At 42.6% G+C, this 26231-nt stretch overlaps 1 protein-coding gene across 3 annotated transcripts in view; it reads right to left on the bottom strand.

Annotated features, from left to right (window-relative positions):
* dscamb (Down syndrome cell adhesion molecule b) overlaps positions 1–26231 on the bottom strand; it is a 114011-nt gene that overhangs the window by 34759 nt on the left and 53021 nt on the right. For all 3 annotated transcript variants that reach the window (XM_081722450.1, XM_081722451.1, XM_027022265.3), the window contains 7 exons: positions 8659–8805; positions 7847–8125; positions 6869–7144; positions 5588–5884; positions 4136–4408; positions 2585–2863; positions 2275–2394 (listed from right to left, as the gene is read on the bottom strand). In XM_081722450.1, coding sequence (XP_081578576.1) covers positions 2275–2394; positions 2585–2863; positions 4136–4408; positions 5588–5884; positions 6869–7144; positions 7847–8125; positions 8659–8805 — 1671 coding nt within the window. The remainder of the gene's footprint in view (positions 1–2274; positions 2395–2584; positions 2864–4135; positions 4409–5587; positions 5885–6868; positions 7145–7846; positions 8126–8658; positions 8806–26231) is intronic.

Raw genomic sequence — 26231 nt, 5'->3', positions numbered from 1 at the left:
CAGAATGTAGATGATGGAAAATATGCAAAATCTTAGAACATAATCTATATTATTTCACCAAAAATAACAAATAAAGAAATAATCACTGCATGAATTACAAAATCTAATGGTCAAATAGCACATTTGTTACAACATTACAACATACTTAATTTTAATATTACCACCCACTGATTTTTCAGTAGACAAGGCACCAGTATATCATCCAGCAAACAGTTTTCCAAATAAATAATACCATCTTCTGACAATTATGAATTTTTATATACTTTTTGATTTTATTAGATAATTTATGTATTGGGTTTCAGGACTGCTATATGGACTGTTTCACATCTAGCATGTAATGCAGGATATTAGGATTAGCGAATGATGCTGGATTATCTAAAACAAGAGAAACTACTGCTACTTGATCATGGTGACTTAATCTCAGATAAATTCAGATTGTCTCAAAATCCAGATCAAAGTATATAACACTGTGGACAAAACTGGAATTCAGTTTTTACATTTATAAATACTTTATATTTATTAAATAAATGTATAAAAGGATACTTTTAGTAACGCTATTCCTTCTCTGTGAACAAACCTTTATCAATTTTTAGTGCACTGTGACTGTCATAATGGATATTACAATGTAGTAACTTTCTCAATCCAGAGATTACTCTATTCTATAGTACCACAGATTAACAGTAAATCCATAGTGAATCCACTCTACAGTATGTGGAATGTGGGATATCTGTCTAGGGACATTGGATGTGCTCCTTCCTGAAGTCTAACACATGATTTCTCTTAAAACAATGATCAATATATTAGAAATCTGCTCAACATTCAGAGCTGATCATGTTCACTGGTGTGACACCCGGAGAGTGCCAGCCTGTTCCAGACTGTGCCAGCAATTCTCATGCCATGAAAACAGCACAGGGTGTGCTTGGCACCTCTGCCATGTCACACAGCCCAGGGGGTTTGGTGCAGTTTGTATCAAAAGAACAGAGAAGGAAAACATTTCAGTTAAACAACTACCAAAGCCAGCGACTTCTGTTTTTGTTTTGTTTTAATAGGCAGCTTTAGATGCTGTAGGCTATGAGAGGCTATGACAGTCCATGACAGGTTATGAAGAGTACAATGTTGAAATTCATCACTGGATGTTCAAAGATCCATATAATAAATACTAAGTGATTTAGATAAAAGAAAAAGTCCAGTTTCCATTTAGACCTGCGTACACCAGGAACACTGGGAACACTGGGATCAGCAGTCATATTTACTGACTAAGGGAATCAATGTTTTCATTTTTCAGTTTTCTTATTTATCTCTCAGATGTCCATTTAATGAACATTCTGTGTATAATAGGTATATTATATATGTTAAATAATGAGTACATTAAATAACAAAAATACATTTCTTAACACAATACATATATTTTGGTTATATTGTATCTGTGTGTGAGTGATTTGATTGTAGAAAGCTGATTTCTGTCTGTAAAGCATCTTTGGGCTAATTATAACAATAAATAATACTCTTATGTGTCTTAAAAAGTTGTTTGTTTGAAAATACATGGATTTCCAATTACTAATCTAGAAAATGAATGAGGATGGAAAACTCTGAGCCTAGGCACATTGACAGAGAAGCTTTAACAGTGGAGCTGGAGGTGGAGCTGTCTTGTGTTGGAGTTGTCTGATGTGTAAGAGGCGTCTGGTGTTGGAGGTGGACCTGTCTGGTGTTGGAGCTGTCTGCTGTTGGAGGTGGAGCTGTCTGGTGTTGGAGCTGTCTGGTGTTGAAGGTGGAGCTATCTATTGGGATTCATGATCTGTAGACTTTGATGTCTTATGCATGGTGAGGAACCTTCCTGATTCCAGGTCAGGCTTCATTCCACCCACCTTTTCCAACCAAATCCCAATAAAACCATAACAAAAACTCTCCTTCTGCAATGGCCTCGGGGTGTGAGGCCAACACCTGTGCACTGTCTCCCTGCCCACTAAACACATCCCGAGTGTCAAGGCTGGTGTACCTCTACCTATTACTGTGAACCACGAGTGCTTGAACCAGACCTCAGTGTCGGGCCATCTGCCCATGTCTGGAATGCCACGTGGAGCCTCGGACCAGCTTCAGTAGCTCCTGACTGGCTGCATAACTGGTGAGCCATGCAGAACACAGCCATGAGGAAGGAAGCACCTCAAACATTAAGAGTGAGGTTTCAGGGGTCAGTGTAAAATGATGTCCATTAGCAGAGTATTGCTCTTCTTATCAACATCATTATCAATATCACCATCAACATAATTGTTATACCTTTTGAATGCTTCCACACAATAGTGGGAATTGGGTTTCCTTTAGCGGAGCAGTTCAGAATCACAGATTTCCCATAGATGCCATCCTGGTCCCGGGGCTGGACCTCGAAGTGTGGTGGAACTGGAAAAAAGAAACCAGATAAGGAACAACCTTCACCCACACCTGGAAAATAAGGAACAACCTTCACCCACACCTAGAAAATAAGGAACAACCTTCATCCACACTGTCACCAACACCTGTCAGGTCTCTTCATAAAGTACTATGAGAATAACATAGCTTGAGCTTGCAGGGCTGAAATTTGACTCCCGACCTTTGACGATAAGCTGGATGCTGTGCTCCACGGCAGCAGCCTCATTCCGGGCGATGCAGGTGTAGCTTCCGTTGTGGATCTCCGACAGGTTGGAGATGCGTAGGGAGCTGGTGAAGTCGATGTTGTCGATGGTGACGCCCAGACTGCTGTTGATGGGCTTTCCGTCTTTGTGCCAGGTGATGGTCATGGGCAGGTCACCTGAGGTCACCACACATGGAATGAAGACGCGCTGGCCAATTGAGGCACTCTGGGAGTCAGAGTGTTGGATCAGAGGAGGCACTGGGACCACAGGGAGGGAAGCACGCTGTGAATGAAACTGACTATCTGAAAGAGCATGTTGATGCATTCATGATGTGCATTTGAAATATTAATCACTTCATCAGTGTTTATAAGACCTGGATCAGATTTAAAAGATTACAAAGTTCAGCCATGAATATACAAGTTCACCAGCCTCTGGGTTCACAGTATAAGTGAAGAGTTAACATGATCCCATTAACTCATTCATCCCCATTCATAACCCATTCATCCCCATTCATAACCCATTTATCCCCATTCATAACCCATTCATCCCCACTCATAACCCATTCATCTCCAATCATAACACATTCATTTCCAGTCATAACCCATTAATCTCCAGTCATAATCCATTCATCTCTGGTCTGTTTCTGACTACAGGACCTCTGCTAACCATATATTACTTAAATGGGTTATTTGGTTACTTGTTGAGAATTAATGATAACAAACCCAAAAGTTCATATAGTCAAAGATGTTTTTGCAAGTTACTGCTCAAGGCCTTAATTCTACTGCTGAGGCGACAAACAGCACATGGCAGACTGGAGATGAGTACAAAGTGCATATGTGATCACACATGTAAGATAATTGGCCATTTGTAATAAGGAGGTCCCTGTGCGTCCGAGGCAGGTCATTATGTCTCCCAGCCTGCAGATTTGTCTGAGGAGGAATAGCGCAAACTAATGAGCTGAGAAGAGGTGCAGTGAAGGGGAACAGAGACGACTGGAAAAGGCTTCACTCCTCTCCTGGCAAATTCAGTGTAATGCATCTCGGGGGAGTCCCCAGCCCTGCTGCACGTCAGCCTGTCGCGTTTGAGAATCAATGATTTAAAATAATGTGGAACTAAAGCAGCACTTCTCCGCTTATTTAATTCACAACAAAGTGGGGATAATGGACTCAGGGGATTCCCTCATGGCCTTTTCAGAATTTTAAGCACGAGCCTGGCAAATTAGCCAACTCAATCTCCGAGGTGGTGATTTCTTTTTTTTTTTCATGGCATCTTCAAATGATGCCCTCGGCTCAAATGATTAATAAGATGACCACTGCTTCTTTAACAAGGAGAGAATATGCTGGTGAAGTAATGTGAGAATATGCTGGTGATGTCATGTGAGAATACGCTGGTGTTGTCAGGTGAGAATATGCTGGTGACGTGACTTTGAGGTGTGGTGATGGTATTTAGGAGAGGACTGGCCTGGTAAGCAGAGGAGTGTTCGGGAACAACTCAGGATTGTTTTGTGGAAGAGCGTGTCCTGAGCTGACCTTTCACAGTGACATGGACGCTCCTGTGGATCTGCTTCTCAGGGTCCACCAGGACGTAGCACGTGTACTCTCCCTCGTCTGAGTTCTGCACATTGGAAAGTTTCAGGGTGCCATTGTTCTCGAAGGCACGCTGCCGATGGTTGAACGGCAGCAGGTTAGAATCTTTGTACCACTTGATTGAGTAGTAGGGGTAGCCAATGATGCGGCAGTGAATGTATGTATCCCGCCCAGCGATGGCAGTGAGGTTTCTCATTGGACGAATGCTGGCAGGACCTGTTGGAGACAGGCAGAAATGATCTTAAATGAGTTCAGGGATGTGTTACAGGTGTGTTAAGGGAAGAGTTACAGGTGTGTTCAGGGAAGTGTTACAGGTGTGTTAAAGGAAGAGTTACAGGTGTGTTAAGCGAAGTGTTACAGGTGTGTTCAGGGAAGCATTAGGGTTTGTTCAGGGAAGTGTTAGAGGTGCATTAAGGGAATTGTTACAGGTGTATTCAGGGAAGCATTACATGTTTGTTAAACAAAGAGTAAAGGTGTTTGTTTAGGAATGTGTCATAGGTGTGTTCAGGGAAAAGTTACAGGTGTGTTCAGGGATGTGTTACAGGTGTGCTTAGGGAAGTGTTACAGGTGTGTTCCGGGAAGTGTTACAGGTGTGCTTAGGGAAGTGTTACAGGTGTGTTCAGGGAAGTGTTACAGGTGTGTTCAGGGACGTGTTACAGGTGTGGTCAGGGATGTGTTACGGGTGTGTTCAGGGAAGAGTTATGGGTTTGTTCAGGCAGCCTTTCCTGTTTATAATAACAGTTCAGACATAAAGTGCAGTGCATAACTATTTGGACAGTAATCATTTTTATTGTTTTAGCTCTGTTCTCCAGAACACTGGATTAGGAGTAAAATGATGGCAAAGGTTAAGGTGGACAATACCATCTTAAATAGTCACTGTATCGTTTTACTTTTCTGATGTTCAGTAAAAAAAACCAAATAACAACAACCTTTACATGTCCAAACTTTTCAGTTTTTCAGTTAAATTTTCCCAGCAAGATATAAAAACAACATAGTTCAGTACATAATTCCCTCAGGTTTGGTTGCACTGGGACATGTTAATGTCATCAGTGAGGGTAGGCTACACTACAACAGCTCTTGTACATGTTTCACACCTACAATGATTCCTTACAGACGCATGGAGAGCTTTCAGTTGATCTTCAGTTGACCTTTATCAGGTCCCTTCCCTGTATTTAATTCAGACCCTATGACTTAACCCTCCACACAACCAGAACCTGACTATGATCTTCATTTAAAATGAAACATCAAATGAAAACTCTGTAACTCTTGCAGGAGGGTGAAACAGCATCTGTGGACCAGAAACTGAAGCACAGGTGTGGTACAGGTGTGGAACAGGTGAGACGTGAGTGCAGGTGATTTGGTTTTGGTTTTGGGAGGAGCTGATCTGACAAGCACCTCTTACGTTTATTCGCGCCTGGTAGGTGACCGATCCGGCCGAATTGTTGCAGGTGCAGCGGTACACGCCCCCATCCGTCACCTGCGTGTGCGACACATTCAGGTAGCTGAGCACGTGGCCCTCGGCTGAGATGAGCCGCTCCATGCGATGGTGGCTGTCCTTGATGACGGGCTCGTCGTCCAGCGTCCAGGTGACCGCGGGCAGGGGCGTGCCTTTCACGTGGCACACCAGAGAGATGGGCTCACTGGGACTGACCACTTTCTCGCTGAAGGCTGACAGGATCTTAGGAGTGCCATCTGCAGAGGAGAGGTGCAGGAAAGAGAATCTCAACTAGAAGAGGATCTTTTGGTGTCATTATTGCAGTTTTGAGAATATTGGGCATGGTTTACAGCAAACAGACAACCTCATATCCACACAGAGGAATGGAGTGCTGGAGTACACCAATCTGGGGTTTTTGCTACAGCATTTTAGTTGAAAAAAAAACCCCAGATGGATTTATGAATTGTAAAGAAGAGTAAAAAAAAATACCAAGACAAAACGCCAATACATTTATTAAAATGCAAGGTGACTTCCCATATCAATGTCAGTGAATAAAGACTGTTTCAAAACTTTGAACTTTCCTGCCTACTGATGAAATAAATCATTTAAAACCCTAAAACTCAATAGATTTTCCACAGCAGAAATGATGGGAGAACAATCACCACCAGGACTGTGAGTCGCAAAGCCAAGCCGGAAACAGTGTGTCTTTCAAAACCAACCATTCACTTGCTTTTCTTTCATCTTGTGCTCTTTTTTTCTCTTTTAGCCAAACACTCAGAGAGGCAAAGCCCAGCTGTGTTTCTGAGTTCACTGCCTTTGAAATCATGGCTCTTCTGTGCTCTCTGATCATCCGGACTTGCTTCACATCATTATAGATTATCAATATCTCTTTATGCACTTCCATGGCGATGGGAGACAGTTGCCCCAGCAACCAGTCCCAGGTGGGAAGCGGCAGACTGAAGGTCTGAGGGAGGGTGGCTCCACCCCCCCCCCCAACTCCGCCCATTTAAAGCTGCAGTATTCAGAATTTACCATTTCCATGACAGCAGTACAGGGTAGTTCTTTAATTATTCACATCTTTTTTTTTTTTTTTTTTTTTTTTTTTTTTACAAATATGCTGTCTGCTCACTTTTTGTTATGAATATAATGGTAATCACTGTTTCATTGTTTGTTTCTGTGATAAAACCTGAAGGCTTGTAATATTGTAACTGACCCCTGCCACGTGTAACAGCTGGACTCACCCTCCAGAACCACCTGCACAAAGTCCTGTGTGGACATCTTGCCGCTGCGGGCGAAGCACTGGTATGCACCCCCGTCACTCTTGGCCATGCCCTCCATCAGCAGGTTCTCCTGGTTGAGGCCTGTGATGCGGACACTGGGGCCCGGCAGGATGCGTTGGCTGTTTCTGTACCAGGTGATTTCATAGTCATCAGAGCCAGTGACACTGCAGAAGAGAGAAACCTGACTTCCCACGCTGCCCCTCACCTTACGAGGGCTCACCGCCGCTTTCAGGGGTTCTGCAGAAGAAGTTCACATTAAGATCCAATTCATTCTCAGTGCTCAGTACAACCACCAGGCAACACAACACAGTCTCCACATATCGCAGCTTCCTTTTAGATGTTGGGGTCAGACTGCAGGGTCAGCCAGGGTACTGCACGCCTGGAGCTGAAAGGGTTAAGAGCCATGCTCAAGGGCCCAACAGTGGCTGCCTAGCAGAGCTGGGATTAAGACCAATAGGCTAACCCTGCCTAAAGACACACACACACACACTTTTTATATTAAAGTGTCATTTTTAACCTAAATGTCTGACTCTGTTGTAAAGTTGCACACATTTTTCAGGTGGCAAAGACAAAAAGTAAATGTCCAGGTCATTTTTAAGATGAAAGATTCTGTGGGGTAAAAATACTCAACAGTATTAAGTCTGTCCTAACCTGGAACAAACCAACCTGAATTCTGCAGGTTTCACCCTGTTCCACTGCACAGATTTAGGCTGGCGTTGCTTCAGTAGATAACAGCATGTGTGTACATGTGCAATACCAGTTTGAAGAGCATTATTGTAATGATTCCTCCATCAGCTCATCTACTCCGCATTTAACATGCAAACATCATCAGTCTTCAGCAGAACAACTAACCTCCAGAACACTCTGACCACCTATACAAGTCCCTCTGAAACAGGACACTTTGCTTTCATTTCCCCACATTTGCACTTGGAGACTCACGTTTGACTGTCAGCCTCCCCACCACCTTGGCATTGCCAAAGCTGTTCCACACTTCACACACGTAGTTGCCACCGTCACTGAGCTGTGTGGCCTCGATCCTCAGACCCTTAATGCTCTGGTGGTAGCGGCTGTCCGACTCCAAAGGGCTGTTGTCTCGTAGCCAGCGGTAACGGGGAGGAGGGTGTCCTGACGCCTTACACGGGAGCTCCACCTGATGACCAACCATGACCTCCTTCCGCTCAAAGCCATCCAAAATCACTGGAGCAGAATCCACAGGCTCTGCGAGAAAGAAGGATAGGGAGAGAGGGAAGGGGAGGTATGGTATGAGGGAGGTAGAGATAGAGGTAGGGTATGAGGGAGGTAGAGATAGAGGTAGGGAGGTAGGGTATGAGGGAGGTAGAGATAGACATAGGGAGATAGGGGTGTGAGGGAGGTAGAGATAGAGGTAGGGAGGTACGGTATGAGGGAGGTAGAGATAGAGATAGGGTGTGATGGAGGCAGAGGTAAGGAAGTAGGGAGGTAGGGAGATAGAGGTAAGGAGGGAGAGGTAGGGAGGTAGAGGATGAGATGAGCCGCGATGCTCACGAGGTTTCTCACATCTGCCAGCACCATCTGCACTCCCTGCTGCCCTTCCTGCACTGTACCTATGGCCACCTGGTTTCTTTAACAAAACACTTCCAGAAAAAATATATCAATAAAGCTCTGACGTGACATCTGAGAAGAAAGAGAAAAGGTGTGCACTACAGTGAAGTCCTGAGCAAGAAATGAGCACTGGTGGGGCTAGTGCGCTGGTGCCACCTCAGTACACTTACCTGATAAGAGTAGCCTGGCACTGTTGCTCTGCCTGGTCTCTCCTGTGTAGCGATGCTGGGTTGTGCAGCGGTAGATATTCACCGCATCCTCTGACTGCACATCCTGAATATACAAGGCCCCTGTGGTTGTAATGATATATCTTAACCCTAGAAGAGACAAGCAATATGAGAGAGCGAGAGAAAGAGAGAGAGAGAGAGAGAGAGAGAAGAAAAGGAGAATCAGGGCTAAACAGAAACTTTATTGTCACACTGTCAGAACAGACCCAGGTTGTATTTAAAGTATCACACTGAAGTGCTGAACATGGCCTGTACATTAAACCATAGCACACACTGAGCACAGGATATGGCAGGGCCCACCACACCACCTCCACCACCACCATATCCACCACCACCATCTCCTTCACCATCTCCTCCACCACTATCATCTCCACCAACATCATCTCCACAACCACCACCATCTCCTCCACTATCACAATCTCCACAAACACCACAACTACCACCACCATCACCATCTCCACTACCATCACAATCTTCACCACCATCATCTCCACCAACATCATCTCCACCACCATCACAATCTTCACCACCATCACAATCTTCACCACCATCATCTCCACCACTGCACTGTGATCATTATAGCTTCACACATAGCTGACTTCTAAGTGGCTGTCAGTGACCTCTGATAGACCTCTGACTGGCAATGCCAGGAGTCACTGGTGTCACTCAGCCTCACACTGAACTCTCATGTCTGCCTCTCTGCCTCCTGGCACACACACACACACACACACACACACACCTCCAACAGACTACTTCCCAGTGGGTGTGTGAGTGGATCAAGACTATTAAACACAGGGTTCAGGGGATGCGCTTCTGCTTTGCATTGTTTCAGGCTTTATGTATCACGTATTCACCCAACTGATAGCTCTGGAGCAGGGTGTGTATATGTCATCACCAGCTGCTAAAAGCACACCTGTACATCCCTCGCTAGTGTCCGTTGTCTGACATAGTTGCTTCTGACTACTACAGAGAGCACTGTCTATCTGGTAGGTCTATACTACAGAGACCATCACCGTCTATCTGGTAGGTCTATACTACAGAGACCACCAGCGTCTATCTGGTAGGTCTATACTACAGAGACCATCAGCGTCTATCTGGTAGATCTATACTACAGAGACCATCAGCGTCTGTCTGGTAGATCTATACTATAGAGACCATCAGTGTCTGTCTGGTTAGATCTATACTACAGAGACCATCAGTGTCTGTCTGGTAGGTCTATACTACAGAGACCATCAGCGTCTATCTGGTAGGTCTATGCTACAGAGACCATCAGTGTCTATCTGGTAGGTCTATACTACAGAGACCATCAGCGTCTATCTGGTAGATCTATACTACAAAGACCATCAGTGTCTGTCTGGTAGATCTATACTACAGAGACCATCAGCATCTATTTGGTAGCTCTATACTACAGAGACCATCAGCATCTGTCTGGTAGATCTATACTACAGAGACCATCAGTGTCTGTCTAGTAGATCTATACTACAGAGACCATCAGTGTCTGTCTGGTAGATCTATACTATAGAGATCATCAGTATCTGTCTGGTTAGATCTATACTACAGAGACCATCAGTGTCTGTCTGGTAGATCTATACTACAGAGACCATCAGTATCTGTCTGGTTAGATCTATACTACAGAGACCATCAGTGTCTGTCTGGTAGATCTATACTATAGAGATCATCAGTATCTGTCTGGTTAGATCTATACTACAGAGACCATCAGTGTCTGTCTGGTAGATCTATACTACAGAGACCATCAGTGTCTGTCTGGTAGATCTATACTATAGATAAATTATCTATAATATCTGTACCATGTATAATATCTATACTAAAAGAACACTGGAATCAACATGTACACTGTGTTCATTACACAATGAATGTGTTCATTATACTGTCATTCCTAAATAGCCAGTTAGCTAGTTGTAAAGTTAAAAATTCAAATATAAAATGAAGAGGCAGACTTCAGAATTAGTTAAAGAGAATAGCTGGTCCTTCTTTTATTGCAAGTTAATGTTAACAAGCATTATTGAGGCACCCTCTGGAGAATGTCTAACATTCAAACAGAACCCATTGTTATACATTGGTCAGAACTGATTATGTATTCACCCTACCATTTTACATACTAGTGTTTGCATTCTCCACCATTACATCCAAACCATACATTAGTCAACATATGCAAACTGACATTCAAAACCCACACCAGTTGCAACCCATTACCACCATATTCCAGAAGAAGACTTCTCTTGAACTTATCCTAAAGAAGACTGGTGGAGAGGTCGTATATCTTACCCTGAGGTCCACCAAAGCCTACCCAGGATCCTTTACTAAAGCCTGCAGAGGCCTCTACAGAGACCCTGTATGCAAATCATTCTGAAAGGACAAAGACTCTCTATACTCCTTTATGTTTTACTTTATTAATATGTCTAATGTAATTAATATGTCTAATGTAATTAATATGTCTAATGCAATGATAGGCCTCTTTTGCCTGTTAACATTCTTTTATTACCTCAATGCAATGAATGTGTTCATTATACATGTGCACTGTGTTCATTATGACATGTAACGCAAAAATGATTCTACCGAGTGAAATGCCATTTGCTAAGCGTCTCTGTTTATCTGCATGAACCTAGGTGTTGAGGTGCTCTTACTCTCAGCCCTCCTCATCTTCATTAAAGACCCGGGTTTCTGCTGGCCAGGACTGTGCTAATACAGCGCTGTATCTTTTGTTTATGTTTTTGAACTTAAGTTTAATGTTCAAAACATTTTATGAAGTTAAATTCTGCTAAATGAATCAGTTTCCCATATAAGATTATATAAAGGTTTTTAAAAGAGAACAGATATTACAGTGTAATGGATGTGATACAATGATACACATTTGATGGAAAGTACAAACATTTAATAGTTCAAAAACAAACACAGACCTTCACGGATTTAGCAAACATTTATAAACAGTATTTATGAGAACAAAATTGGCTCCCAGCAAACCATAATATTATTTTAGTGAAAGCGTGAAACAACATAGACACACAAACACACACACCCACACCCACACACCCACACCCACACACACACACACACACACACACACATAAAGACACTTGTGAGCCAAAGTGTGGGCAGGCCCTGAGTCAAGGCCAGACTGAGAACCTAGCAAAGAAAGAAAAAGCCAGTTATGCCTGCCTCTCTCTCTCTCTCTCTCTCTCTCTCTCTCTCTCTCTCTCTCTCTCTCTCTCTCTCTCTCTCTCACACACACACACACATCTGTCTGTGAAGTAATGATAGATGCATAGTTAGGTAGATAGACAGACCAACAGAAAGCAAAGAAAGAAAAAGCCAGTTATGCCTGCCTCTCTCTCTCTCTCTCTCTCTCTCTCTCTCTCTCTTTCTCTCTCTCTCTCTCTCTCTCTCTCTCTCTCTCTCTCTCTCTCACACACACACATCTGTCTGTGAAGTAATGATAGATGCATAGTTGCATAGTTAGGTAGATAGACAGACCAACAGAAAGCAAAGAAAGAGAAGAAAAGAGCAGACATCTCTGACCCAATTAGACTACTGCTACATTAAAGCAATTAGCACACTGTGCCCCCTGCCTGTGTAATGAAGCGAGAGGATGTGTCTGATCTTTGAGGAAACACTAGCTGTAATAAACGTTACTGCACTTAAAATAACTTGTGTTGTCTCAAAGATTAGTCTGAAAGTGACATAGACATTCTGAAAGTGACACGGCCAAATTTACAAAATATAAAAAATATATAAATATTAAAAAAAATACATGTTTTCACAGTCAGTATATCTGTTTGTGTCATTCTCATATCATCTTCTTTGCATTCGTGTCTGTTAATGTCATATAACCTGTTTAGCTTACACTGCTTGTATTTCATTACTATATGTTCACATCAGCACACTTCCACAAAACACTCCTAAACAACACAGCCTGTTCAAATCACAGCAACACAATCAGTTGTAATGAACCCAGTGAGCGCAGCTCCAGTCCTGACGTCACACACACGACGGCCGACGACAGATGACGTGGGCACTATGAACTGAAATCGTCAACTCATAACCACATGTGTCAACTCATAAGTACACAAACCATCCCATCAGGACACCAGACGAGGTTGCTAGTGTGATGCCTGATGCCTGTGAGGGAGACGTGTCTCTCTGGGAGCTGGCAGCGGTACCGAGGTCTGGGCTTCTAATAGCCTCTGCTGCCAGTAATTACGCTGACACAATTCGATCAGCTCAGCCTGAGCATCTGCATCTGAGACTGATCGAGGAGAAACTAACACTGATGTAATAAGTGCCATTTGTCACTATTACAGTGATGTGTTGACAGCATCTGAAGTTGTCATGGCAACAGCAGATTTAACCCCCCCCCCACTCCCACCCTCACGACCCCAATGGCAGTCAACGTGCCAATCAGTCATAAGGTAAAACAAAGATCACATGACCAACTAATCCGCCTGCTGTTCCCCCGTCCTGCGACATGGACCACATATCTGTTTAACACCTTCAGACACACAGACGTGAGATATTACCGCTGGCCTTGAGCGTGGGCAGGACAGGATTAACACAGAAACAGACGCGGCCACTGACTCTCTGTACTTGCACACTAGGTAGTGCAGCGGAACAAGAGCTTGGCAAAGGTTGGAGGTCGTAGCCTCAGAGCAGTCGTCCTATTTGTAGAAAACGAGGTGTAAACATGAGACTGCCTGCAATGGCTTTGAACTGTGTTTACCTTGTGATGCCGCGTCAAAGAACACAGCTAATGCAAACGATCTGGTACGATGTCTGAGCAGGTACGAGTCTGAACTAGAGATGGCAAGACAGGAGGAAAAGGGGAGAATCAAAATGTAGGAAGAATGAAAAAAGGAAGAGTGCAAGATAGAGAGAAAGGAGTAAAAGGAGAGGTAGACGTAGAAGTGTAGATGGACAAACACATACACACACATATATACATACACACATATACATACACACACACACACATACGCACGCACACACACACATACACACACACATATACATACACACACACGCACGCACACACACATACACATACACACACACACACTAAGGCTTCATTATGCTGGAGCTTGTTAAACTCCACCTGCCTCAGGCCCTGTCCATCCCTCCTATGCTACAGCCGCATGTCTGACAAGGGCTGGCTATTTGCACCGCCACCATGCACCTCAGTGCCTGACTGATGCAGTCGTTTGGTCACATGCTTTATCCGCCTCTCAGAGATCTGTCTCTCTCCTCGGAACACCGTCCTGCTCCCACGTCTGCAGGAGACGCAGATCTTGGCCTGGAGGGCACCTCCCATAATCCCCATTAACAGTCTGAGATTAGCTCTGTACTACCAGTGAGATTAATTTTGTACTAACAGTCTGAGATTTGCTCTGTACTAACAGTGAGATTAATTTTGTACTAACAGTCTGAGATTAGCTCTGTACTACCAGTGATATTAATTTTGTACTAACAGTCTGAGATTAGCTCTGTACTAACAGTGAGATTAATTTTGTACTAACAGTCTGAGATTAGCTCTGTACTACCAGAGATATTAATTTTGTACTAACAGTCTGAGATTAGCTCTGTACTACCAGTGAGATTAATTTTGTACTAACAGTCTGAGATTAGCTCTGTACTACCAGTGAGATTAATTTTGTACTAACAGTCTGAGATTAGCTCTGTACTAACAGTGAGATTAATTTTGAACACTACTCCAACACTCAGTATGTGAGTACACTACTCCTCCACATTTTTTGTGCTTTAATCTCCCTGCTGCTTCCTCTTTTCTTCAATCTGCTTCACAATATTATACTTCCATCCCTTTCCCTCTACCTCTATCTCTCCCTCTCTCACCTCTCTCCCTCTCTCTATCTCTCCTCTCCCTCTATCTCTCTCTCTTTTGTCTATCTCTCCTCTCCCTCTCTCTCTCTCTATCTGTCTATCTCTCTGTCTCTCTCCCTCTCTCCCTCTCTCTCTCTGTCTCTCCCTCTCTCTGTCTCTCCTTCTCTCTATCTCTCCCTCTCTCTCTATCTATATCTCTCTCTATCTCTCCTCTATCCCTCCCTCTCTCTATCTAGCTCTCTATATCCTTCCATCTACCTCTCTCTATCTCTCCCTCTCTCTCTCTCTCTCTCTCCCCTTCCTCACCCATCCCCTGCTGCCCCCTTTTTACCCACCCTCCTCCACCCTCTCTCTGTGTCTCCAGAAGCAGCTCGTGCAGTAACTTTGCTGTTGCAGCTCTGAGCTCAGCTTGGCCCACGTGGCTGCACAATGCGTAATTTCAACGTCCATTTCCTCTCAAATGAACGGGGCCCGCCCCACTGCACTGTCCCTGCCTTTTAATTGGCTTGGGTTAGATTCAGACCATTAAACTGCTGGTGTCGACGGCTCTGCAAAGCTCCAATTGGCCTTTTTTCCTCCTACTCTCATTCTCATTGCTCCTAAGCCCCAAATGTTTTTTTCTCTATTCCACAGAGCATTACTCTTGCATATTCATGAGTTCAGGCCAATGCTTCTGAATATACATATCCTCATATCAATCTGGAGAGCTTATAACATTTACTGTGCCATGTGGTCACTTATATATTTTTTTTTTTACTGAGTAAATTTTTGTTAAAGGACAGGACACACACACACACACACACACACACACACACACACTCACGCGCACGCCCGCACACGCACACTCACACACACGCACACTCACACACACGCACACACACGCACACTCACACATGCACACATGCTCACACACGCACACACACACACACACACACCCGCACACACACACACACACAGACACACACCCACACACACACACTCACACATGCACACACACACACACACGCACACACACACACACACACAGACACACACTTGGGTTGTTTTCATGTTAGCCTTCCACGTTCTCTCTCTTCTTTTTCTCAGTGCCTGGTGTTTTTCCATCTTCTCATATTTCTTTCTTTAGATGTTTCCCTCACTTGGGACAGCCACATCTATTTGCTGTTCTCTGCATCTTACCTACTCTTACTGTATCTGGTGGGTTTATACATACACACACTATTAAGACAAGGGTCATTTACCTGATTAAATCAACGATAAAAAAATACAACATACAGTTTATGTCTGCATAAACCTTCAAAGTCAATATTTAACATTTTCATTTGCCTTGCAGATAATGTAACTGCACAAACTGCACAGACTGCAGTTAGCTGTAGACGAGCCCAAATTCACAACAAAATGTAATCTTTAAAACATAGGGGAGCAAATATGAAATTTTAATTTAATTTAATTTTAATTTTTTTGTAACAAACTGGCTGCAGTGCTCAGCTCTGGTGTGGGTAGATGATTTTATATGGAAACCTACAGGAAACCTACAGCTGGCAAGTCAGTGTTCAAAAGATCAGGTCAATTGTGAACAGGTGTATATGACCACTGAAGTGTGAAACAATGGAATTAATGATGTGCTCATAACACATGCAATAACAGATCGGGCAGTAATGCAGTAACACATTGGGCCATAACGCAGTAACACATCGAGCAGTCACGCAGCAACACATTGGGCAGTAACACACCGGGCGGTAACACATCGAGCAGTAACACAGTAACACATTGGGCAGTAATGCAGTAACACATCGGGCGGTAATGGAGTAACAGATCGGGCCGTAAAGGAGTAATGCATCGGGCAGTAACACAGTAAAACATTAGGCGGTAATGCAGTAACACATCGTGCAGTAACACATTGGGCAGTAACGTAGTAACACATCGAGCGGTAACGCAGTAACACATGGAGCGGTAACGCAGTAACACATCGGGTAGTAACACATCGGGCAGTAACACATCGGGCAGTAACGCAGTAACACATTGAGTGGTAAAGCAGTAACACATCGAGCGGTAACGAAGTAACGCATTAGGCAATAATGCAGTAACACATCGGGCAGTAACGGTTGCCGCGGCTCAGCCATGCAAGCTGTCTCTTACCACTATAAAATCTTGATGTTCTGTTACTACACTGGTTTACTAAAGGAACAGACTGGGCACATGTATGGGGTTAGGGGTTAGGGGCAGTTTCGTTTAACAAATTCATTGACTCTGGATTGCGTGGTGAGGGTAAAGTGTCGACAATGTTCAATTGTGTTTATTTTACAGAACACATCAAGCATGATACTGATCAACATAAAAAGTGTTAGTGACAAAAAATGCTTTAATGTTACTTTACCCTTTTATTCAGGGTACATGAAAGTTTTTTTTTTAATGTTTCTTGCCAACCATTTGGTTTTGGAGTAAAAGAACAGTGAATGACCTCCCATACACTTCCACAGAGAACAACGTCTGGGGCTGTTTTTACATCATCAGAAACCAAATATCTGAGGAAAAACACAGAAGACCCATTTGACAAACAAACCCATTAGAAACTACTCTGAATGCTGAGTAAACTGTCCTTTGGAGATATTAGTACTGGATTATTCCTTTAAACTCAAACTGGATGGAATGGGCTGTTACTCACACCACTGTCATTTGTTCAAGTATTATGAAACAACAGGGAAAGCATAACCTGATTATCAAAAATATTAATGTTTATAGAGAGGCTGAATATCAGAATTACATTAATCATTTCACTTGTTTTGAAGACACAAGATAAAAGATTAAAAAGGTTGACAAAAAGGACCTTGTCTAGATAAAAAAAAAGATAATTATCATTGTAGGAAGTCACAAACATCTAGTCACCAGTTCCACAGCTGATTCAGTAATAACTATGAAGTCAGCATAATGACTGAAATTATATTAATTAAGATTTTTGGGGATTTTAGGTTGTAACTAGCCAGACTTGGCATCTGGCTTTACAGTAAAGTTCTCACTGTTTGACAGTAAAGTTCTCACTGTTTTACAGTAAGGTTCTCTGTGTTTTACAGTAAGGTTCTCTGTGTTTTGCAGTAAGGTTCTCACTATTTTGCAGTAAGATTCTCACTGTTTTACAGTAAGGTTCTCTGTGTTTTGCAGTAAGATTCTCATTTTATTATAGTAAGGTTCTCTGTGTTTTGCTGTAAGGTTCTCACTATTTTGCAGTAAGGGTCTCTGTGTTTTACGGTAAGGTTCTCTGTGTTTTACAGTAAGGTTCTCACTATTTTACAGTAAGGTTCTCACTGTTTTGCAGTAAAGTTCTCTGTGTTTTGCCATAAGGTTCTTACTATTTTGCAGTAAGATTCTCACTGTTTTACAGTAAGGTTCTCTGTGTTTTACAGTGGGGTTCTCACAGTTCTGCAGTAAAGTTCTCTGTGTTTTACAGTAAGGTTCTCTGTGTTTTAGGTAAACGTTCTCACTATTTTGCAGTAAGATTCTCACTGTTTTACAGTAAAGTACTCAGTGTTTTGCAGTGAGGTTCTCATTATTTTACAGTGAAGTTCTCTGTGTTTTACAGTAAGGTTCTCACTGTTTAATAGTAAGGTTCTTTGTATTTTACAGTAAGATTCTCACTATTTTGCAGTAAGGTTCTCTGTGTTTTGCAGTGAGGTTCTCATTATTTTACATTAAAGTTCTCTGTGTTTTATAGTAAGGTTCTCTGTGTTTTGCAGTAAGGTTCTCTGTGTTTTGCAGTAAGGTTCTCTGTGTTTTATAGTAAGGTTCTCTGTGTTTTACAGTAAGGTTCTCACTGTTTTTTCTCTAAATGACTAAAGAGGAAATGTATAGGTGCAACAAAAATGAACAATAACACTGATTTAAATTATTAAAATAATCTCATTACATCTATATAAACTATCTGATAAACAGATGGTCCAGATTTTAAGGAAATGTTTCAAATTTGCAAGGTACAGCTAAAATAACAAAAACAATAACAACAACAAAAAAGCACAAAAATAATAATAATTGAAAAACCCAAATGCAAAGAGCAATAATATGGATAGTTAGAAATTTACAAGAAAGAAGAAAAGAGCAAAGAGGAAACTAGTTGCTTCCTTTGAACTCTGACCTCTACACATGTGACACCAGTTACAGTGCTGGATATACTGGACAACAATACTCCTGTGCAGCTGCATGTTTTCCAACACACTCCTATATCAGAGGCCTTCAACAGCTAATCCGATCATAGCTGACAGCGGATGATACATGGTAGATCCAAAGCAGTATATGAGTGTGAGTAATTAGCCTTGTCCATACACACACACACACACACACACACACACACACACACACAATGCCCCATGCTCCCCCCTATGGATTCCCCCATGGATGTGGTATGAGATGAAAGTCTACCGTTCTTTCACTGGAGGAAAGAGAGGATTCTCCAGCTTTTCTCCACTGCACACATTTCCATATTCATCTGCAGAGCATGCACATGCATGCACACACACGCACACACACGCATACACACATGCACACACATGCACACATGCATGCAAACATATGCATTAATACACAAACACACTACTACCAATGTCTTTCACTGTTCTATTAAACACATATCATACACACATCATTACCCATATCATTTACCAAGCATAATTTCTGTATATTTGAATTGTATTTTATTTTATCTTGGCTGTGTGGACTTACTTTCCAATTTAAGCTGTTTGTGGTTAGCTACAAAGATCAATTATGATCTGTGTTCATTTCTGTGCCATTACCTCAGTAAACCGTAATCAACTCAGACTATAGCGTAAGACCTCAGAGGTAAGCACCATCACCACTGACACAATATCATCATCACCACTGATACTATATCACCATCACTACTGATAGCACTGCCACAATATCACCATCACCACCGACACAATATCATCATCACCACTAACACAATAACACCATTACCATTGACACAATATCACCATCACCGATGACACCACTGACACAATATCACCATCACCACTGACACAAGATCACCATCACTACTGACACATCAACACCACTAATGCAATATCATTAACACCGCTAATACAACATAATCATCACCAATGACGTCACCAACATAACTGCTACAATGTAACCATCTCCAATGTCACCAACACCACTTATACCACATACCCATCACCAATGACACATCACCCACCACTGATACAACATGTTTAGTTCAGCCACTTACCACCTGTAATCCAGCACCATGTTAACACTATGCTGTTTACAACCCACAACCTGATAAATGCTGATCAGTATCTCGGTAAGTTCCTGCCAGATCTCAGGGTAACATTTCAACAAAGGTCACTCTGTGGCACAAAATTAGGTTAGATTAAACTTAGGCCTCCAGCCGTATGTGTTTGATATCCTTGTATGTTCGGCTGCCTCTTGTTGGGGAGGTTTTGTTGTGCATGCTGGGAGCCTCACGGAGAGCTGGGCCAAGCGACCACCAACACGAGCACCTCTACCGCTGCCTCTACCTCTGCTGAGTAAAGACTTCATTACAAAGGATGATCAAACAAAATTCAAGATGTTTAATCTTTCCTGGGCCCTGGGTGTTCTGCACGACCAAGACTTCCACAGGGCTGTCAGAGCTTTAGCATCACTTCAGTAAAATGACTGTTATGACTCAGGACCCCTCAGTCTGTGGGCCACAGGTTTCATCTTTAAAGGGCCCATTTCACACATTTTTCTTTTATTTTATTTTGTTTCCTTGATGTCCCTTTACAATGTTTGTGTGGTTTTAGGTTACAAAAACTGTCATAATTCATTATCCCTTATATCTTATGTTATTATCTCTTTCTGCTACTGTGCCTTTGTAATGGATATAAGATAGATGAGCTGTGATCTGATTGGCTGCCCTCATTCAAAAAGCACTGAACTGCTAAACTGCCGTAGGCTGAATAGATGAAGATATATCTGTATAAATGAGCTTTTTCTTGAGACATCAGAAAAACATGATTTCAAAATGGGCTGTTTTCACAACTTAGATTCCATATATTGACGGGGGGAGTGAATGCTGTGTCCTGAAACTTAATTAAAGTAATTAAACTGCAGAAGAAACAAATAGCCTTTCTCTCTAACCCCAACACTTAGCCCTAACTCTAACCCTTAGACCTCACCCTAAACCTTAGCCCAAACCCTTAGCCCTAATCCTAACCCTTAGACCTAACCCTTAGCCCTAACCCTAACCCCTAACCCTTGGCCCTAACCCTAAGTAAACTGCAGAAGAAACACAGCATTTCTCTCTAAAGCATCTTCTAAGCGACCAAGCATCATCATAAAGTGTCCATGAGAGGAGCCAAGCGTCATTCTGTGGTACGTTTTGCTATGCTAGCTACGCCTTAGCTAAAGAATGACATTCTCAGTCACTGATGCTGCACCTGAGCATGAAATAACCAAAGGAAAGAACTGAGTTCATATCAGGCCTTTTTTCAGGTGATCACTTCAACCCTCTTTAGCTCTATAGCAATTTGCATTCACAAATAATATGAACAAATGTGTGAACATTCCAGCCTCTTTTACCCTCAGCAAACTAAAGAGTTGGAACAACAGACAGAGATGTGGTCTAGTGTTGAAGGCTCTGGAAACCGGAAGATGCGAGCTCAGGCTTCAGCTCCCGGGAGGTTAGTCCAGGTGAATGCAACAGTAGGTTGTGAATATCTGCCACTGTGCAGGCTCATGTGTTATGTAACTAAACACACAGTCCTGGGGACGATGCCACCTGCTACTGTTAATTCAACTAGATTCATTCAGATTTGGGGTGAACAAAGGTCATTAAGCATCCTCTGAACAGCACAAGCGCAAGTGTGAAAAGATGTTGGAAATCTCTTTATTTTCCTTGTTAAAACGATAATAAAAAGCATTTTGTTATATTAAATCTGTTTATCACAGCAACAAGACTGCAACAACAGAAAAATGGCTGTTTTGGTGATGATAATACCTCACTAACCCCCTTACAATACTTAACTCCAACAGTTGAAACCCTATTCCTAGGATAATTTAATGCTTGCACTAACATTTTTAAAGCAGTCATGCTAAAAGCTATTTTATCCATGTGTGGGTGGCAAACATTTACAAAATTACAATTTGGACATCTCAGTTTTAGTGTCCTGTGTTATCCAAGTTCCACTAAAATAGAAACCTCCTTCATTAGAAAGGCGTAGGTCTGAAATACTCTGTGATACTTGTAACATTTGACATAGTGGCAAATTTACATTAAATATTTATTCTCAACAATAATTTTGTTAGATGAACCTTGAACCACAAATAACCTCAAAGACATTGTTAACTTTTTTGCTGTGATTTCTAGTACATACTATTGCTTATTAGAACAACACCACAGTAGCTCTGGAGTAATGATCACTACTGGAATATGATCCCTGCTTAATAGGCAAAGGTTTCTTGTGATGTAAGCAGACAGTCCCTTAATGATTCAAACAGGGTGATTTCCACCATTAAGTTCCCATTTAGAAGCAGAGGGGAGGCTTGTTCATGTGTCCGCATCCCACAGGGCAGAGACTTACGTGACCACTTCCTACAGGGCAGAGACTTATACAACCGCCTGCCACAGGGCGGAGACTTACGTGTCCGTCTCCCACAGGGCGGAGACTTACGTGACCACTTCCTACAGGGCGGAGACTTATACAACCACCTGCCACAGGGCGGAGACTTACGTGTCCGTCTCCCACAGGGTGGAGACTTACATGTCCGTCTCCCTCAGGGCGGAGACTTAAGTGTCCGCGTCCCACAAGGTAGAGACTGTCTCAATGCAGGCAGAAAACCGCCCTCTCAGGCGCCACAGAGCGCCTAATTTGATCTACTTGAGATTGCGACTTCATACACTTCATATAATTAACGTCAGATGTGACTAATTAAGCTGACGTGAGACGTGAGAAGCGAAGGAAATCGAAGCGTCACTTCAGTCGGTGCTCAACGCTAAAAGGTGGCAATGACTGTAAATATTGTCCCAGTTCAGCGAGTACATCAAGTGCGTCATTCTGGGCCCTCACCAACAGACTGAATGGACTGATAAGGAAAACTGATTACACGCACCAAAGATGGAGCTCCCAGTGAGCTCCCCAAGCCAGAGATGAGAGCATTTGTCAAACACATCATCTGCCTTTGTGCTTTTATGCTCAGGGTTTTCATGTGTAAGCGTATACTGAACATGCCAGGCTTTCTCCTGCATAGACAAACATATAAATGTTACATCCATCACCCATGTATTTGTTGATTACTAATCAGTACAAAACAATAAATGAGTAATACACACTTTGGCACCAAAGTTTATTATTGGTTCTGTGTTCTAAAACTCCTCAGGAGTAGCACTATTGTTTCTGGGTCAGCTTGTCTTTTCAGTAGAGTTTATTAACCATGGGCACATGATCCCGGATGAGCACTTCCCTGCTGGAAAAGTGTAGGTCAAACAGATACTCAACTGATGCTGTGATGGTGTGTAAACACCATTTAATTAAAGCGCAAATAACCCACAAGTCTGTCACCAAAATCCATGAGGACAGAGAAGACAATGATGTCCTAGGATGGACATTTCAGATCATTGTGTTTAAAGTTGCACAAAGAGATGTCAGCATGACATAATTGGTCAAGATATCTCCAGCGGTGACTACTAATTAAATACCATGAATAAAACACCAGTTTGTGGTTTTCATAATTACGAATGCATCTGATAAATACCAGTTATAAAGAAAATACATATGATAAATACATATAATAATGCAAATACATCTGATAAATACTTATGATAAAGCAAATGCATATGCTAAATACCTATGATAATACAAATACACATGATAAAGTAAATACATATGATAAAGCAAATACATGTGATAGATACCTATGATAAAGCAAATACATATGATAAATACCTATGATAAAGCAAATACATATGATAAATACCTATGATAAATACCTATAATAAAACATGTAGTCATTGAAATTAGAATCCTTGCGAGCGATATCACAGCAGCTACATGAATGAGGCGAAGTGTATATCTCTGTCATTACATCACTATACATCACTACCTTTGCTGGTTGCTGTGGTTTTGTCTGTAGGGTAATTGTGTAGGCTGCTGTTTATACAAACACAGGAAGTGGGAAGATTACCTAACAAAAGTAGTGCTTGATCCTTTCCCACTCTGATGCTGAGCAGCATGTAACAGGCCATATTAACACTCTGTTATTACCTCTTTAACATATTATTAACTGAATGGATATTGATACGCATTTCTAAAACAACAGAATATGTTATGTATGACAATGCTTAAGATCTGATGAATGGTATCATCAAATGGTTTTATCAAGTTACAAAAATCCAAACACAAGCCAATACACATCCTAATGAACCCAAGACTCAGTTTGGAGACTTTTATGACAATTTGTGCTCATTATCGTAATGCGAGTGCAGGGTAAATATCTGCTAATGACAATCTTATTGCATTTGAGTGAAAGACAATTACAACACGCAGACATAAAATGCATAAGGAGCAGATATGTCTGGTCTGGAGTGTACTCATTAGAAAACAGACGCAGAGCGTTCAGGGGACTGATGGACACACGAGTGTGTGTGTGTGTGTGTGTGTGTGTGTGAGTGTGTGTGTGTGTGTGTGTGTGAGTGTCTGTGTGTGTGTGTGTGTGTGTGTGTGTGAGTGTGTGTGTGTGTGTGTGTGTGTGTGTGTGTGTGTGTGTGTGTGTGTGTGAGTGTGTGTGTGTGTGTGTGAGTGTGTGTGTGTGTGTGTGTGTGTGAGTGTGTGTGTGTGAGTGTGTGTGTGTGTGTGAGTGTGTGTGAGTGTGTGTGTGTGTGTGTGTGTGAGTGTGTGAGTGTGTGTGTGTGAGTGTGTGTGTGTGAGTGTGTGTGAGTGTGTGTGTGTGTGTGTGTGTGTGTGTGTGTGTGTGTGTGTGTGTGTGAGAGTGTGTGTGTGTGTGTGTGTGTGTGAGAGAGAGAGAGAGAGAGAGAGTGAGAGAGAGAGTAGGAGGAAAACCAAGAGCTTTGTGAGGGTTTTCTAGAATGAATAACAGCACCACGAAGATGGCAAGACTACAGATGCAAAGTCATTGTCTTATCTTTCTCTCTCTCTCTCTCTCTCTCTCTCTCTCACTCCGTCTCTCCCTCTCTCTCTCTCCCTCTCTCTCTCTCTCTCTCTCTCTCCCTCCGTCACTCCCTCTCTCTCTCTACCTCTCTCTCTCTCTTCATGTCTCCCTCTCTCTCTTTTCAGTCCTCCCTCTGTCTTCCTCTCTCACTCCCTTATTCTCTTTGCCTCACGTATGCGGTTCATGAAGCATGAGGAATAGAAGCTCCCTGTCAGAGCGGGGGGGCATTTACTGAACTTACAGGGAAAGAGGAAAATGTGGGGGTGGACTGGGATGCACAGAAAACACACATTTGGCATGACTTCATTGTTCTTTCATGCTAACGCCTCTTTCTCTTCCTTTTATTTTCTCTCCCTCTTTCTCCATTTCTCTCTCTTTCTCCCTCTTTCTATCTGTCTCTCTCTCTTTCTCTTGCCACATTCACCTCATTATGTGTGACTGGAGAGAGTAGGTGAGATGGTTACTGTGACAACTGGTGGGGGTGAGAGAGGGAGGCTGGGGAGTCTGTGGCAGATGAGAGTGATGTGGCAGGTCCTTGACTAGGGACGAGCTATGTACCCTATTCATGTGGCAGAAATAAAGGAGAGAAAATGTAACAAAGACGTCAGCGCTGCAAGCCACTGCTGCTCCGGGCTGTCACAGCACCCACCATTAAAGCTACCCAACCCCCCTCCACACACACAGGCTCTACAGCAACATGGGGAAGCCTCCGCTTCAGCCTTCTCCCTATTCCCACTACACCAGTAAGGTCTGGTTCCAGCTGCTGAGACTGAGCTCCACAAAGCCCATGTGAATCTACTCGACTTCCACTGTGCTAAAGTGGAGCACAATCAGCTCGCGTACCGCGCCACTGTCAAGATAGCGGTATACAAAACAGCTCCACTGACACTTTAAAACCCTCCGTTAACCCCTCAGGCATAAGAGAGCCATTAGCAAGACCGGTTTGCTTCTGGGAGCCCAAGTTAACAGGATTCTGGTCCAAACGGTTTTGGTGCTGGTTGGAAAGCCAGCAGCCAGCTGTCAGCCGCAGCAGATATGAAAGCAGAAACAATCGGATCTTATGTTCTTTACCAGCCAGGCTGTGGGCTGATTCTACCCAGAGGAAGCTACACTTTGGAGACTTTAATCAGAGCACAGCTCATATTAGGTACTTTTATATATTTATGTAAAATGTATTCCATCACATCATTTAACCTATTTAATGGCTAGTTTATGATTATTTATTGTTATGTTTCATGTCTAATATATGTTCATTAATTGCTGTGTAGTGAAGGTTTTTATTGCTTACTGGTAGAAAGCTAAAACAGTTGAGGGTATTCTGGATGTTTGGCACTTCTCTGTCTGGTACAAATGTGTTTTTAACAATTTGCTGCATCCTAGAGAGTGTGTATTTAGGTAATTGTTTGATTACTTCAATACATCATTTCTAGTATCATTTGCTGAGGATTTTCTGATGCGATTCTAAGTGTATGTCTGTGAATCCCTGTGGTGTGTAGCTGTACTACACT

Source organism: Electrophorus electricus, chromosome 11 (assembly GCF_041902795.1).
Source record: "Electrophorus electricus isolate QZ-2024a chromosome 11, ASM4190279v1, whole genome shotgun sequence".
Taxonomy (NCBI): domain Eukaryota; kingdom Metazoa; phylum Chordata; class Actinopteri; order Gymnotiformes; family Gymnotidae; genus Electrophorus; species Electrophorus electricus.
The sequence above is the reverse complement of the archived record's forward strand: the minus strand, read 5'-3'. Positions and strand labels throughout refer to the sequence as shown.